This window comes from Lissotriton vulgaris, chromosome 5 (assembly GCF_964263255.1).
Source record: "Lissotriton vulgaris chromosome 5, aLisVul1.2, whole genome shotgun sequence".
Classification (NCBI taxonomy): domain Eukaryota; kingdom Metazoa; phylum Chordata; class Amphibia; order Caudata; family Salamandridae; genus Lissotriton; species Lissotriton vulgaris.
In genome coordinates this window covers 281,771,275-281,784,766 of record NC_141693.1, presented here as the reverse complement: position 1 = coordinate 281,784,766, position 13,492 = coordinate 281,771,275, and the positions used below count along the sequence as shown (strand labels likewise).

Sequence of the window (13,492 nt, the reverse complement as noted above, 5' to 3'; positions counted from 1 at the left end):
CCGATTCAATGATAAAATCGCCGGCACTAATAAATTCGCCATTATAAAACGCTTCTATAATTAGCAGCAGTTAGCGTAAACATACTTCAAACTTTCTTTCTGGGAAAAGTAAACGATCGAAGACAGCAGTAATCAGCAGCGCGGCGCCCAAAGCTGGTACGTTTTAATTTATTTTAATTTAACGGTTAGCGCTCTAGTGTGTTATTGAAACGTAATGATTCTTAGTCCGTTGTCTGTGTCTAGCTCTGTCAGGCAGGCTCTCCTCTTCCGTCTGGAGTTTGCGGCTAGCTGCCCTTTCTCTATGTCTACTGCTGCCGGTGGTTTGGTTTAGCTGTCTACTGCATCATTGTCGGTATCTTTTCCTTACTCCCGGTCAGCATTTCCCCTTCCCCATCCCCTTTTCGGTGGCCATGTTCCTCTCGATGTTTTGGGAGCTCCCAGCAGAGCGGCAGATTTTCCTGTCCGTGCTGCTCTTCTCTTGGACTGTCTATCTATGGGAGGCCTATCTCAGTCATCGCCAGGTGAGAGAGCTGAGTGATAGGATAGCGTTTACACAATACGAGTATTGGATTCAATGGAGGCATAGTGGAGGGGGAGGGAATGAACTGATACGAAGTGCTTGTGTCGCACAGGTTGGTGTCAAATTTTCTCCCATGGTGGATGGTAGTATCTTTCATAGTTTCCATTTAAAGTTTGCTTTGGGGGGGCAGATGTTTGTATCTATAGGTTAGGCAAATAGAAGGTGTTCTTGTTCCCTATTACAGACAGGGTCTGATGGGATATTTTTGTCTCTCACGCACAAAGCTGCCAAGGTTCCAGTCTGCTTATTTGTGACATTTCTGTTTGTAATGTGCTTATTTGTGATGTTTCCCGTTTCACGTGTGACACTTTGAGTGACTCTGTATTGTAAATGTAGTCAATGACCCAAACAACAGTGAAATTCCATCTACTAATAGCACCCCACCTTCTTAGCAACCTATTAGCTGGGGACTTGTCTTAACAGAAGGACGAGTTATACTGGAAACAAAAATGTACTTCAGTGCAGGCTCCTCAGGAGTTCCCCAATCGGTGGTCAAAGTGGTGGTGATTTTTGGGGCACGACATGCCCCTACTTTTTAAATTTCAGAAAACCACTTCTACTTTCAACTTAAATAAAAGGCAGGGAGTCTTCAGTGCTGTGGAACCGAGGGAGGGGCAGACAGATAAAAAAGAAAGTAGCCTTATTACCAGGATGACTGCTTGCCTGAAAGAAATGTAAATGTGCACAACTGTTCAATCTGAAAATGTAACGGATGCTTAGAAGCCAGTATTGGCTTTAATTCATGGAATCTCTTGAAGCTTTGTGATTGTTGCTTGAACATGAAAAAAAACGACACAGGCACTTGGCAAAACAGGAAGTGTTCCTTTAACCCCTTGTGTGCTCATGACGGAACCGCTCCGTCATCAGCTGCGGTGGCGCTGTGCTGATGACGGAGCGGTTCCGTCAGGCCCGCCCGCCGCTCATGCGCTGCGCCAATTCCGTGCCTGCGCTGAGCGTTCTATTGAGCTGGCGGGGCCATGACGGAACCGCTCCGTCATAAGCACAGCGCAACCCACGCTGGTGACGGAGCGGTTCCGTCACCAGCATGCGCCCGCTGCTCTTCCGCCCCTTAGCACTGCGGCGGAATAGCCGCCGCAGTGAAGGGGTTAATTAAACAATGCAGCCTGGGGCACAGTCCCTGGTATAGGATTTGAGGACTGTCTCGCTTTCTAATCATTCTGGAGTAGGATTTATGCAATTCATTGAATGTCATAAACAGTTCTGTTGAGCTTTTTTTGGTAAGGAATGTGAACCTCTGTCTGTGGAATCCTAAATTAATGATTCTGATAGGAAATCTAGGTGGGCCTCGACCTTGCATGGACACAGTGCTGCCAGTTGATAATATGTACAGATGTCCGGCATGGGGAGCATGTAATCACTGTGTGTGCTGTTTCCTGATTGGCTATGTATTCCTAACTTTTTGTGGCATCTGACTTGATGGTGATTTAGGAGCGCACGCACCCTTCCAACCACGTGTGCTTGTATGCTTTATTGGTGCCAATCTCCCTGGACCATTGTAGTGTCGCTGCGCCTGTGTGTGGGCTTGATCTGGGATTTCTTGTTTCTGTGGCCTGTCAATCAGTGATCAGGCCGGGGTCTCAGCGCCTGCCTATGTATTTCTGAGTCTGGTTGACCTGAAGTTCATATAGGGCACATTTGTCAAGAAAGATGCAATTTCGTTTTTCTACATGAATGTATTGTTGTTCATATTGACATCGACTTTCTCAATATTAACATGACGCTGCAGATTTATTATTTTTGAGAGGTATTACAAGAGAGCTACCAGCTAAGCTGTGAAGTGTGTGTTTTTAAGACAGTTATTTAAAAAATAATTGCACTATGTACAATCTGGATATTACTAAAATCTATATTTTGGAAGCCCTCTTTTTCATCTTAAACCTTTTTGCGTATTTTGTAGCAGTCTATCTTACATAGGGAGTAATGCAAGTTTAAGTGAAGTAGTGTGGCTCACTGGTTAGAGGCGGCAGACCCGAGAGCAGAGGACGGCCCGGGACCAGGGTTCGATTCCCGGCGCGGCAGGTTTCTAGACCAGGGTCAGCGGACTCGATAATTCTCTCGCCTCGGTGCCCACTCTGATCAGCGATCACACTCGGCAACTCTGGGCATTAGCTTGCCTCATCTTCACTAACGGCCCCACCAGACCGCCGGGGATGCCTGGTCTCACCCTGGAGATACCCATTAAGGGACCATCTCTCAGGGAAGCCAGGAAGGGTTTCGCAGCGGTCGAATCGCCTTGGGACCCTCCGGGTAAGTAGTGCGCTATATAAATGCCTATACACATACGCATACACAAGGCAATAACTTGCATGTTCACAATGCTTTCTGTCACAGACTGTGACCTTGTAGCACACCACTCTGGACTCCCCTTGGTGTTTAGTTCTCAGAAATCTCTGAGTTAAGTCTGTTTCCCTGAGTGGTGGCCAGGCCCGATTAGTGCATCAACTCAGCATGACCAGCAAGAATAAACTTGGGTTTACCCCCACTCTTCTGGGCCATATGTCAAAACTCTGCACTAACAAATATGTGTTTCCTCTTGCTTGCCCTGTGGATGGGGATGCTCTATGTCCAAGGTGGGCAGAAATACTGTTGGGGCTTTAGGGGTGTGGAATAGGCCAAACTGCAGAAGAGTCTGCCAATCACCCCATATTTTCTTTCTTTTTCCCCCCACAAAAAATGCATGGTATGTACTGGGAGTAACGTCTCTCCACACATCTACCCTTGGGGTTGGCAGAAAGACTGTTGGGCCAGTTCTTTCATGGGGCAGACTTTCTGCTCCACTGTGGGCAGATGAACGTGAGCAAACATCCCATATATACTCCCAGAGGAAGCAGAAAGACTTGTGGCTTGGGAGGTCATGGGGGCTTTGAGGGGGTTGGGGGGGGTGGGGGGGGGGAGGGGGGGAGCACAGGCCCATTACGTAGGTGGGTCGCTGCACCCGAACAGTAATTCAAAAATATTCCCTGGTGGTCTAGTGGACTTTCTGCTCACCGGGGGAGGCAGTTGGGGGCAAAAACACTCCAGTCCCTAGGGTTGGGGAGGAGCACAGGCCTATCTTCGGCAGGGGGCCACACCTCCTCCCGCCAAGTATAATTAAACAATATTTACCGACGTTCTAGTGGGCATTCTGCTTTGCCTTCTTCTTCCAGGGCAGATTGGGGTAAACACCTTTTGTGAGCTCCCCACAAAATACTGATTTGCCCAGGGTTGGAGGTGGTGGGGCACAGATTCATACCCAAATAGGCCGCTCTCACTGCAAGAAAACGTCTCTGGTGCCTAGTGGAATATATCGCTCTTCATGGATCATGTGCTCAGTGAGATCCCCAAGCAGGGATCCACTAGAGCGATACAGCTCTGGAAAGAGACATTGTCCCCTTTCCAGCGCTGTCTCTCCTGTGTTGATCGGTGATCAAGGGCAGAGTTATGTCCCCTAACATTGATCAAAAGTGAAAGCAGACAGGGCCATAGTTAGAAAATATCCCATTTTACCCCTACAACTTCAGTAATGTAAGAAGGCCTATCTAGCCAACTATCATTTAATGAAAGTCATTTCTATCATGGATAATGACCATAATCTTGATTAGTAACTTGATTTGTTGTTACAGTATTCATATATGGCATTACCTTAATTCGATCAATTATTGTACAGTACTAAGATCCTTAAAACATTGAGATGAATTACATAAACAGTAAAATTAACTGTTTTTTAAAATGTTTATTTGTAATTACTTCCTAGTTCTATGTCATATAGGTTATTTATGTGATTAGCCATACACCCTTTATATTTTATGTTACAATATTTGATGAGATTCAATAAATCTATAACGCAAAGAGCTGATGTTTCCCCCTCCCTAGACTTAGCGGTAGAGCCCTTACAAAGGCATGAATATAAGAGCACAAAGTCAAGAATAGAATGTGTAAAAACCACTCAAAAGTCATAGTGAACACACATGTCTACTGTGACACAGCAAATGTAGGCACACCACACATAGGTGAAGAAGTGTTAAGTGTGTATAGGATGTCTCTGTGTGGGAAACTCCTATTTATATAAAAGAAGAGGTACATAGTGTACCAGGAGTCATTGCGGACATCAGGTTATATTGTGGCGGAAGAAAATGAATAGGAGATATTACAAAGGGAACCAGTACCTGACTGGTCCTGTGGAAATAGGTTAAACTGAAAGACAATAAAAACTGGTATTGTTTCCAAAACACTGTAAGTAGTGTTAGTTAAGTTGAGTAATGGGAAGGGTTGGGAGTGGGAGGAGGTTAGTATCGAATGTCAATTTATGAAAAAGTGTGTGAATGTGTCTCTTGAGGTCCTAATGTGAGCAAATGAGATGGTGTTCCATACATGGTGCATCACCTACAGTCTGCTTCGAGAATGTGCTGTAAGTCCAATGATACAAGAAATCCTCCTTTTATTTTCATGGAAAGTATTGTGTTGAAGGGAAGTGGAAGTATGTTTGAAAGGTCTGTTTGTGCTAAACAGCAGTTACTATTGGAGAAATATGGCTTTAGGCTAGTGTATGACTATGAAGAAGAAAAGGGCATAAATGGGTGAAGACCTTACGTTTATACTGAAATTCTTCAGAAACACCAATTGTTGTTCCGTATTAGTACAGTATCAGAAAGCGGGGCTCATATTAGTTGACTTAGTCATTTGTCTAGGTCCACAGAGAGGACGGAATGTGCTGGATAACTGTGTGTGTGGTCTATGATGTATACAAATTTGATTATAAAGGAAGCAGGTAAAGCGGGCAACATAGTTATTCTACACATAGAGGATTGCATAAAGGAAGCTTCTAAACATCTAAATGATTAAACCGGTTAAAGAAAAATCCAGCAGGATCCTATTATTGAAATCCCTAAAAGTTTACCACTGAGCTCCACCCCACATCTCCTCCCCCTCCATGGAATGCGGTGGGCGACAGCGCACTAGACACCAGGGATTATGTTTATTTAAAGAAATAAATATGGAGTGGGTCATCAGGCATTGCCCTTCACTCCTAATGCTGCAAAAGTCTTTCTGGCCCCATGGGAGGCAGATAAGAAGTGTGGATAATCTGCCCTCCCATTGGACAGAAAGCCAACTATACATCCACAGATCATTTTTTTTTCTTTTTCTTTTTTTTTTACAATGGAGATGTGGGCCTGGCTACATCAGACCATAGCCCCCCCAACCATAAACCCAGCCGTTCGCTCCAACCCCACCCAGTCTCCCCAACTACCCGGTCGATGCAGTCGAGCATCTACAATCCCAAGATGCATCACAGTAATTTGTTACTGCTCTGTAAAGATCCAGAACACCAGTTCTTAGTCTTACAGCTTTATTTATGTCGAAAAAATATTGTGGAGCAGTTTTTCGCCTAACTGGATGACTTGAACCTCTATCTATGTCTCGAAAATATTTGTTCCTGGGGAAAATGTTATGTTTTTCTTATACAACCAACATGCCTGGCCTGATCTGACATCAGGCCACATCCTCACTTTGAATGCCTAACCAGAGTTTAGCCCCCGTGTGACCTACAGCATCTCCATCCACATGGCAAGAAAGAAGAAATTTTGATTCTTTTGGGTGTAGTTTTGACTTATAGGACGGCAGAGAGGCAGTAAATACCAATTTACTCTCACTTGCCATGGTGAATTACCTCACTATTTGGGTTGTGGGTGAGCCGCAAAAAGGGAACCCTATGAAACACTTGGCATTTCTGATACCTAGGGGAATCCGGGGTGGTGTATAACTTGCGTGGATCCCACTACATTTTTATATCCAGAATGTCTTCCAAACGAAGAACTATGGCTAAAATCATGCATTTTTCACACTTTTGTGTGAGGAAATGTTCTGGAATCAGCAGCGATCCTCAATATTCCTACCAACAGAAGATAAACTGAACACAATTGTTGTTGAATATTATTTGCAGCAGGATCTTCTGAATACATTCAGTTTTCAATCTTGAAAAAAGTATGTATCTCTATAGCATTGGGATCTTTTTTCTATCAATTTGTAAAAATGCTGAACAGCTAGATAATAAGGCCCACTAGAGAATGAGTTGGATAATTAGCCTTCAATATAATAATAAGCCTTTCCTTTCAACATTTAATTGTGTTTTTTATTGCTATTTCAGAGAAGGATCTACCAGACAACTACACATGTACCATCTGAACTGGGGAAGATTGTGGATTCGGAAACCTTTGAAAAATCCAGACTTTATCAGTTGGATAAAAGTGCTTTCAGTTTTTGGTCAGGACTCTATTCAGAGATAGAGGGCACAGTAAGTACTGGAGTTTATCTAACTGTATTATTGTCTTGTCACCTTTGCTTCATTTACATTTTGGGATATAAATCCAATATCCCGATATTGACACATTCTCTGCATCTTCTGAAAGACAATAAATGCACTTCATATGTGGATTAAATGCTTTCAATGGCATTTAATTTCTCTGTGTACCTTACACTCTGAGCATGTCTTAAACTATGACGCAAACGTTAGTAAAGTTAGGCATGCTCTACCTAACAAACATGCAGCATCCAAGAGCTTCATGGTGTTAATGTTGCTGTTTGTTCCTCCCCCTCAGGTTATCTAACTTGGTGTGTGCGAAGGAAATCTACTGATTAGGTACATGATTCCTACTTAAAATGATTTCATGTACGTTTAGTCTTTACATTTTCCCTGTTGGATTCCCTGGAACGCAAGCCTGTTTGTAGCTTTAAAATCCTGGAGTCTACTACCGCTGCAAGGAAAGGGCCTTCCATTGTCGGGATCCTGGAAAAATCGTCCCTCGGAGAGAGAAAATTATGTTGACCATAAACATATTAGCAATTAATCAACAGGGAGGGATGAGGAATTAGTGTGTCCGTTTCTTTCCCCAGGGTAGTAGATGCTTTTAATCAACAACAAAAATAAACATATTAGACCAATGGTGAAATAATACTTTCTTTCTGTTTTTCATCTTCAAAAATGCAATGCAAAAAATTACGTAGAACATCAGAATGGATTATGATATGTGAAACTCCACTTCTGCTCAAATTTGTCTTTATTTTCCCTCTCTTGTAAAAGATAAAAAATATTAAGACACACTTCCCAGAACTACCATCTCATGCAAGGGAAACATTTTAATGCACTTTAAGGCAGTCGAGCATCTACAATCCCAAGATGCATCACAGGGGCATCCAACACTTCTTGTTTTCTAACAGTACTTTGATGCAGTAATTTTTTACTGCTCTGTAAAGATCCAGAACACCAGTTCTTAGTCTTACACCTTTATTTATGTCATAAAAATATTGTGGAGCAGTTTTTCGCCTAACTGGATGACTTGAACCTCTATCTATGTCTCGAAAATATTTGTTCCTGGGGATAATGTTATGTTTTTCTTATACAACCAATGACAAACTGAAGTAAATTATGACTGCACACTTCCTGTCAATACTTAATGGAATCAGTACTACCAACAGTATTCTTGAAGGATACTGCTTGTTAGGGCCATCTGTTGTGAATTGGTGGTTAATCAGTTCGCAAATGACCAAATATAGAACATAAAACTAGTTGGATTCCTAACGTGTAGAATGAGTGTTCATTTATTTTATTACTTCTTTCTCTTAGTACATCATCCATCAAGTCTGTAGTTTTTCACAATTATATTCTTTAAGTAAATACGAGTATGCATTCTCTGTTGACATGATGACAGTTTGTTTTTTAATTATCTGGAACCGGAGACAACAAATGTTTCTTCCACTGTGACCTATAGCCTATCAGGATTTCGTCTGTGCTTAATCAAAGTCTTCTTTTAGCTTTACATTGCAACAAAAGTGTAATTCTCCTAGTGTACATATTACAGAAAATCTAAGCCATCATCTACTTCATTTTGGTACATCATTCTCTGGGTCCAATATAATTTTTTTAACCTCCTTTAAAAAAAAAAAGAGGGAGATCAGGTGGTCACAGATGTACTTTGTCCCTCATTTTCACATCCTGATTCTTCTTTGCTGCTGCTAGTGATGGATATCTCAGAACTGTCATTAATTTTGGAAACCACCATTAATGTCTTATTATGAGGATTAATCTTGGGCTGGACCAAGTCATCACAATTTGTTTTATTAGATGTATATACCCGCCTATCCACATAATCCCTTTCATCCTATCTCAGCTTAGTATCTCATTCTATACTTAATGTTCTATAGGTAATTTTAATTACCTCTTTTAAGATTTCATAACTTTCATTAATTGATTCACAAGTTCAAGTACCATCACTTTAGCAGTAGCTAAGCATGGTATTTCATGAAAGCCATACCAGCGGGAGCCTGGTTTTCGTGTCTTGTACATAGTAATTTTACACTTTAGGATCTTGTTTTTTGTTATTTTTTTGCCCTTTTACGTTGGCATCCCCCCTCTCTGTTGTCTCTAACCCTCCAGAGTCTTTGTCTGACTGAACCGTCTTGGTATTTGAGTCTGTTGTATATAGGTTTTATACTTCTGGTGGATCTTCGGGTGTGGGTCGTCTCTGTATTGGAAAATTCATGCAGGGAGTAGAGGAATTCTGAGTAGAAAGTATGCTGCATATTGCTGGCATTTCCTTTTTTTGATGGACTTTGCGGGTATGGAAGAAACTAGGGGAGGTACGGTGGGGGGCATAACCTTAGTCCTTGCCATCTGCCTCAGGATATTTGTCTCAGTTTTCCTTCTTGTGGCATCCTTTACATCGATGTACAGCAAGGGTATACAAGGTTAACTGGGTCTTGGCCTTGACTTCCAATTTACTGAACATTTTTAATTTATAGATATAAATATCTTTTCGTCAACACTAACTGCTTTCTCAGGTCTGAAAAGCCTTCAGCTTTGAGATTGACTAATTCGGTGTCCCATTAGTAGTGCCACTTCAACAGTGCAAGAGCATGCCTAAAGGGGGTAATATGTGTTTTCCTACCACAACCAAACTTCAAATGTAAACCCATATTTTGAAGCAGTTTCAGATTAGCTATCAAATAATTGGGAACCCTAAGGTGAAGGCTGTTGCAGTAGTCCGTTCTATAGCATAAGAAATCAATTTGCCACCCTCCAATGGCAAGTAAAGGGTAACTTTTTTTTCAGGCCTTTGAGGTGAAAACATATGTAAACAGTATTATCAAGGTAAAAGCTCAATTTTTTTAAACGACATTTGTGGATGGATGCCCAAGATCTGAGGGTCACCAGCTGTCACACTTGATTGTATAGCTATAGAGAAGCACTGTAGTGCATACAACTGGAAACATTGACAGACTTTGCTTAAATGCAGTTTGATTATGTTCCCTGGGGGTCTCCTAAAGTAGTATAAGCTGGGCATCATCAGCGTACATCATGAAGAAAAAAGATCAAGTAGGTGTGCCAGGGGAGGGACATACATCTATATCTATACTAATATAATAAAGAGAAAGCCCAAACCTTTGAGGCGGGTAATCTCAGGAACCACAGCACCAATCACAACACCCAATACAGCGTTGGAAAGGGCAGTTGCAGCAGAAGGACATAGGCTATGCAGACGCCCACCATATACATTTAAAAGGTAAAAGAAATGTGCCAGCAAAGTAGTCCCTTGTGGGCGTGTCTGCGTTGTGCTGGGGGCGTGACAAACGCTGGGGGCGTGTGGTACGATCCGCCCTTCATGCCATGTCTCATATCGTGTGCTGTGGGCGTGTGCTGGGGGCGTGAGCGTGTGCGGGGCGCAGGATTACGGAAAAAAAAGCGAGCGTTGTGCCCAATATTTCATTGTTTTTTCTTCCCAGGTTCTGTACATTCCAGCTCCGGGTGTCCACCCTGCTCCCTTTAAATACTCCTGCACCCCATAATCATAACCCACACTTACTCCTTAATATACCCCAACACCCTTAAACACTAACCCATCTTAACCCTATAAATATACCCTGTACCCCAAAACCCAAACCTATCCCTAAACCCTAAAAGTACACCTGTACCCCAAAACCCAAACCTAGCCCTGAACCCTATAAATACCCCTGTACCCTAAAACCCAAACCAAGCCCTGAACCCTTAAAATACCCCTGTACCCCAAAACCCAAACCTACCCCTGAACCCTAACAATACCCCTGTACCCCAAAACCCAAGCCTAGCCCTGAACCATAAAAATAACCCTGTACCCCAAAACTTACCCCTGAACCCTAAAATACCCCTCTACCCCAAAACCCAAACCTAGCCCTGAACCCTAAAAATACCCCTGTACCCCAAAACCCAAACCTGAACCCTTTAAATACCCCTGTACCCCAAAACCTACCCCTGAACCCTAAAAATACCACTATACCCCAAAACCCAAACCTAGCCCTGAACCCTAAAAATACCCATGTACCCCAAAATCCATACCTATCCCTAAACCCTAAAACTACCCCTGTACCCCATAACCCAAAACTATATCTGAACCCTTAAAATACCCGAACACCCCAAAACATATACCTCAGTACCCCAAAACATATACCCCTATACCCATACTTGCCTTAACCAAACATTAACCATTCATGCATTTACAACGAATTTCGTTGTAAATGTATGCGTGGTAAAAGCATATAAAATGTAATGCCATGCGTTATAATGGCATTGCGGAGTCATGGTACTTTTGTAATGAAAGTATGCGGAGTGATGGCATGCGGGAAGAAAGTTGCGGAATAATAGGTGTTTCTCTCCCCCCACCCCCCGCAAGTACATTGGTGGCACGGCGGATCTCCAGCAACATACTCATATTTTTTCACCACCGATTTGAAAAATGCACAGATCTCTCATTGATGGCCAGCACTGACATACACTTTTAGACACACCTCCCACCACAAGTTCTAGAATTGCGAACTTTAGAGCTGGGGAGCTACGTTCGAGTCTCGGCATCAGCTCAACATCCTGTGATTCCAGGCAAATTGTCTCCCTGTGCCTACCACAAATGAATGTGTTCTTCTGTAATGTAAATTGTGCTCATGCCATGTTGTCTAGTTCGCGCTATATAATATTGCAATGAAAAATAAAGTTGGGAAACTCGAGTTCACACACTACTGAACGCGCACTCTTAAGTGCATCAGCAGTGCACTGTGAATCGGAGCGTTTCACAGGCCTGTCACAGATAAGAAATGCTATCAATACAAAATCCTACAAAACAATATACTACTGGCCGGCAGCAACTCATACCCGGACAACGTCGGGACGGGCTGCTAGTATTTAATAAAATAGAAGAGTAGAGGCAATTTAATGCTCTTGTATTTGGTCCTGAAGATAAGAGTACAACCATTATACATCCTTGCATCTGACACCAATCTCCTGGTCTAGCTATATGTACTTAATGGGAAACCGTATCAAAAGCGGCAGACATGTCCAGAAGGGTTATGGCTGCGCAGCCACTTTTAGTGCAGAACCCACCAATCTCATTGACCAGTACAACACTGCTGATTCAGTGCTATGGTCTGAAGTCAGTCTGAGATGGATCCAAGATTGAATGCAATTTTGAGAAAGAGGATAGAATGTTACTTACATGCTTTTCCAGAATCTTTATGGGAACTGTCAGAAGAGATTTCTTTTTGAAAATCGGTAACATGGTTGTGTATTTCTAGGTTGGGGGAACTACCACAGAATTCAATAAGATATTACAAAGAGTTCTAAATATCATTATACAGGAATCCGTTTCCACATGCACATTACATGCTTCGCAAGAATCACAAGGTTTGGTTGAAAGCAAAAGTTATTTCAGAAGAACAGGGGAGAGGAGATCAAAACAGTGTAGTGTTTGCTTAAAACATATTGAGAATTCATTGAACTCAAAATTTGTGATGTCCAGGTTTAATAATGTGATAAAATGAAAACGGATTTTTTAAATTTTCTCATCACAAATGATGCAGAGTTATTACAAACCACTTAAGGATGTTACAAGCTAGACAGCTGGGCTGGGTAAAAGAGTGTAATAAAAATAAATCATTTGTCAAGTTGGCAGCTGCTTGAATCAGGTGTGTGAATGAAGTAGATTTGCTCACTGTAATCTTTTTTTTTTTATTACAATTTTTTTTTGCATAACGAGGAAGGGCCGTTGGATAAATGAGTTTATTTTCCATAATATAGTCCCTATGATAAGATCGTTTTAGTTTATTTCATTCTTTCTTTAGCAGAAGAAGGAAGTCTGAGAATCACGGTGTAGATGGTTCAACATGACTTGATATTTTTTTCTTGAGTGGAGTCAGAACATCAAGAGCTTTAGGTATGCAAGTGTCTCATTTAAGATTGCAGCCTCTGAACTGTCAAGATTAAAATATGATTCAGAGGCATCAAAGACTGTAGAGAATGAAGCTTAATGGCTTCGTGCCAGACACATGATTGTATCGCCGTTGTAGGATATATTTGTAAGATTTCCAAGATCCCAATTAACAAACTTACTTGTTGATTAGCCCATGGCCTTGGCATACATTGTGTACGCTCAATGCTTACTCTTTTTGAGTAAAAAACTGTCTCAAGTAATTCTTCAGATGCCACTTGTGACAACCAATATGTCCACATCTTAAAATCACCCAACAGTAATAGGTTAGCGGTTGAAAAGGCAAAAGGCGATAGAAGTTTGTGAACTGAGATGTTCTAGTGAGAAGCAAGAGTTAGGGGTTGATAAAGTAAAATCCCTGTGAAAGAGCACGAGGGGAATAATTGCAATTTAAAACCAACTAATTCTACAGAAATACATATATGTAGAGTCTGAGAACCTACCAAATAGGACTCCTTAAACACCACCAAGACCCCTCCATCAGTATTTCTATTCAGTCTGATAGTATTAAACCCCGGGGGCCGCTAATAGTAAGACTAGGTTAAATGTGTTGTATAACCCTGTCTCCTTGAAGAAGAAAATATCAAAATCCAAAGATAAAAATAAAGGCATCCACCTTTCTCTGATG

General features: G+C 41.9%; 1 protein-coding gene across 1 annotated transcript in view; it reads left to right on the top strand.

Annotated features, from left to right (window-relative positions):
- The first annotated feature begins 243 nt into the window (after nucleotides 1-243).
- Nucleotides 244-13,492, top strand: part of ZMPSTE24 (zinc metallopeptidase STE24) — a 165,496-nt gene continuing 152,247 nt past the window's right edge. The window contains exons 1-2 of the mRNA XM_086921435.1: nucleotides 244-521; nucleotides 6,726-6,872. Coding sequence (XP_086777561.1) covers nucleotides 411-521; nucleotides 6,726-6,872 — 258 coding nt within the window. The 5' untranslated portion in view covers nucleotides 244-410. The remainder of the gene's footprint in view (nucleotides 522-6,725; nucleotides 6,873-13,492) is intronic.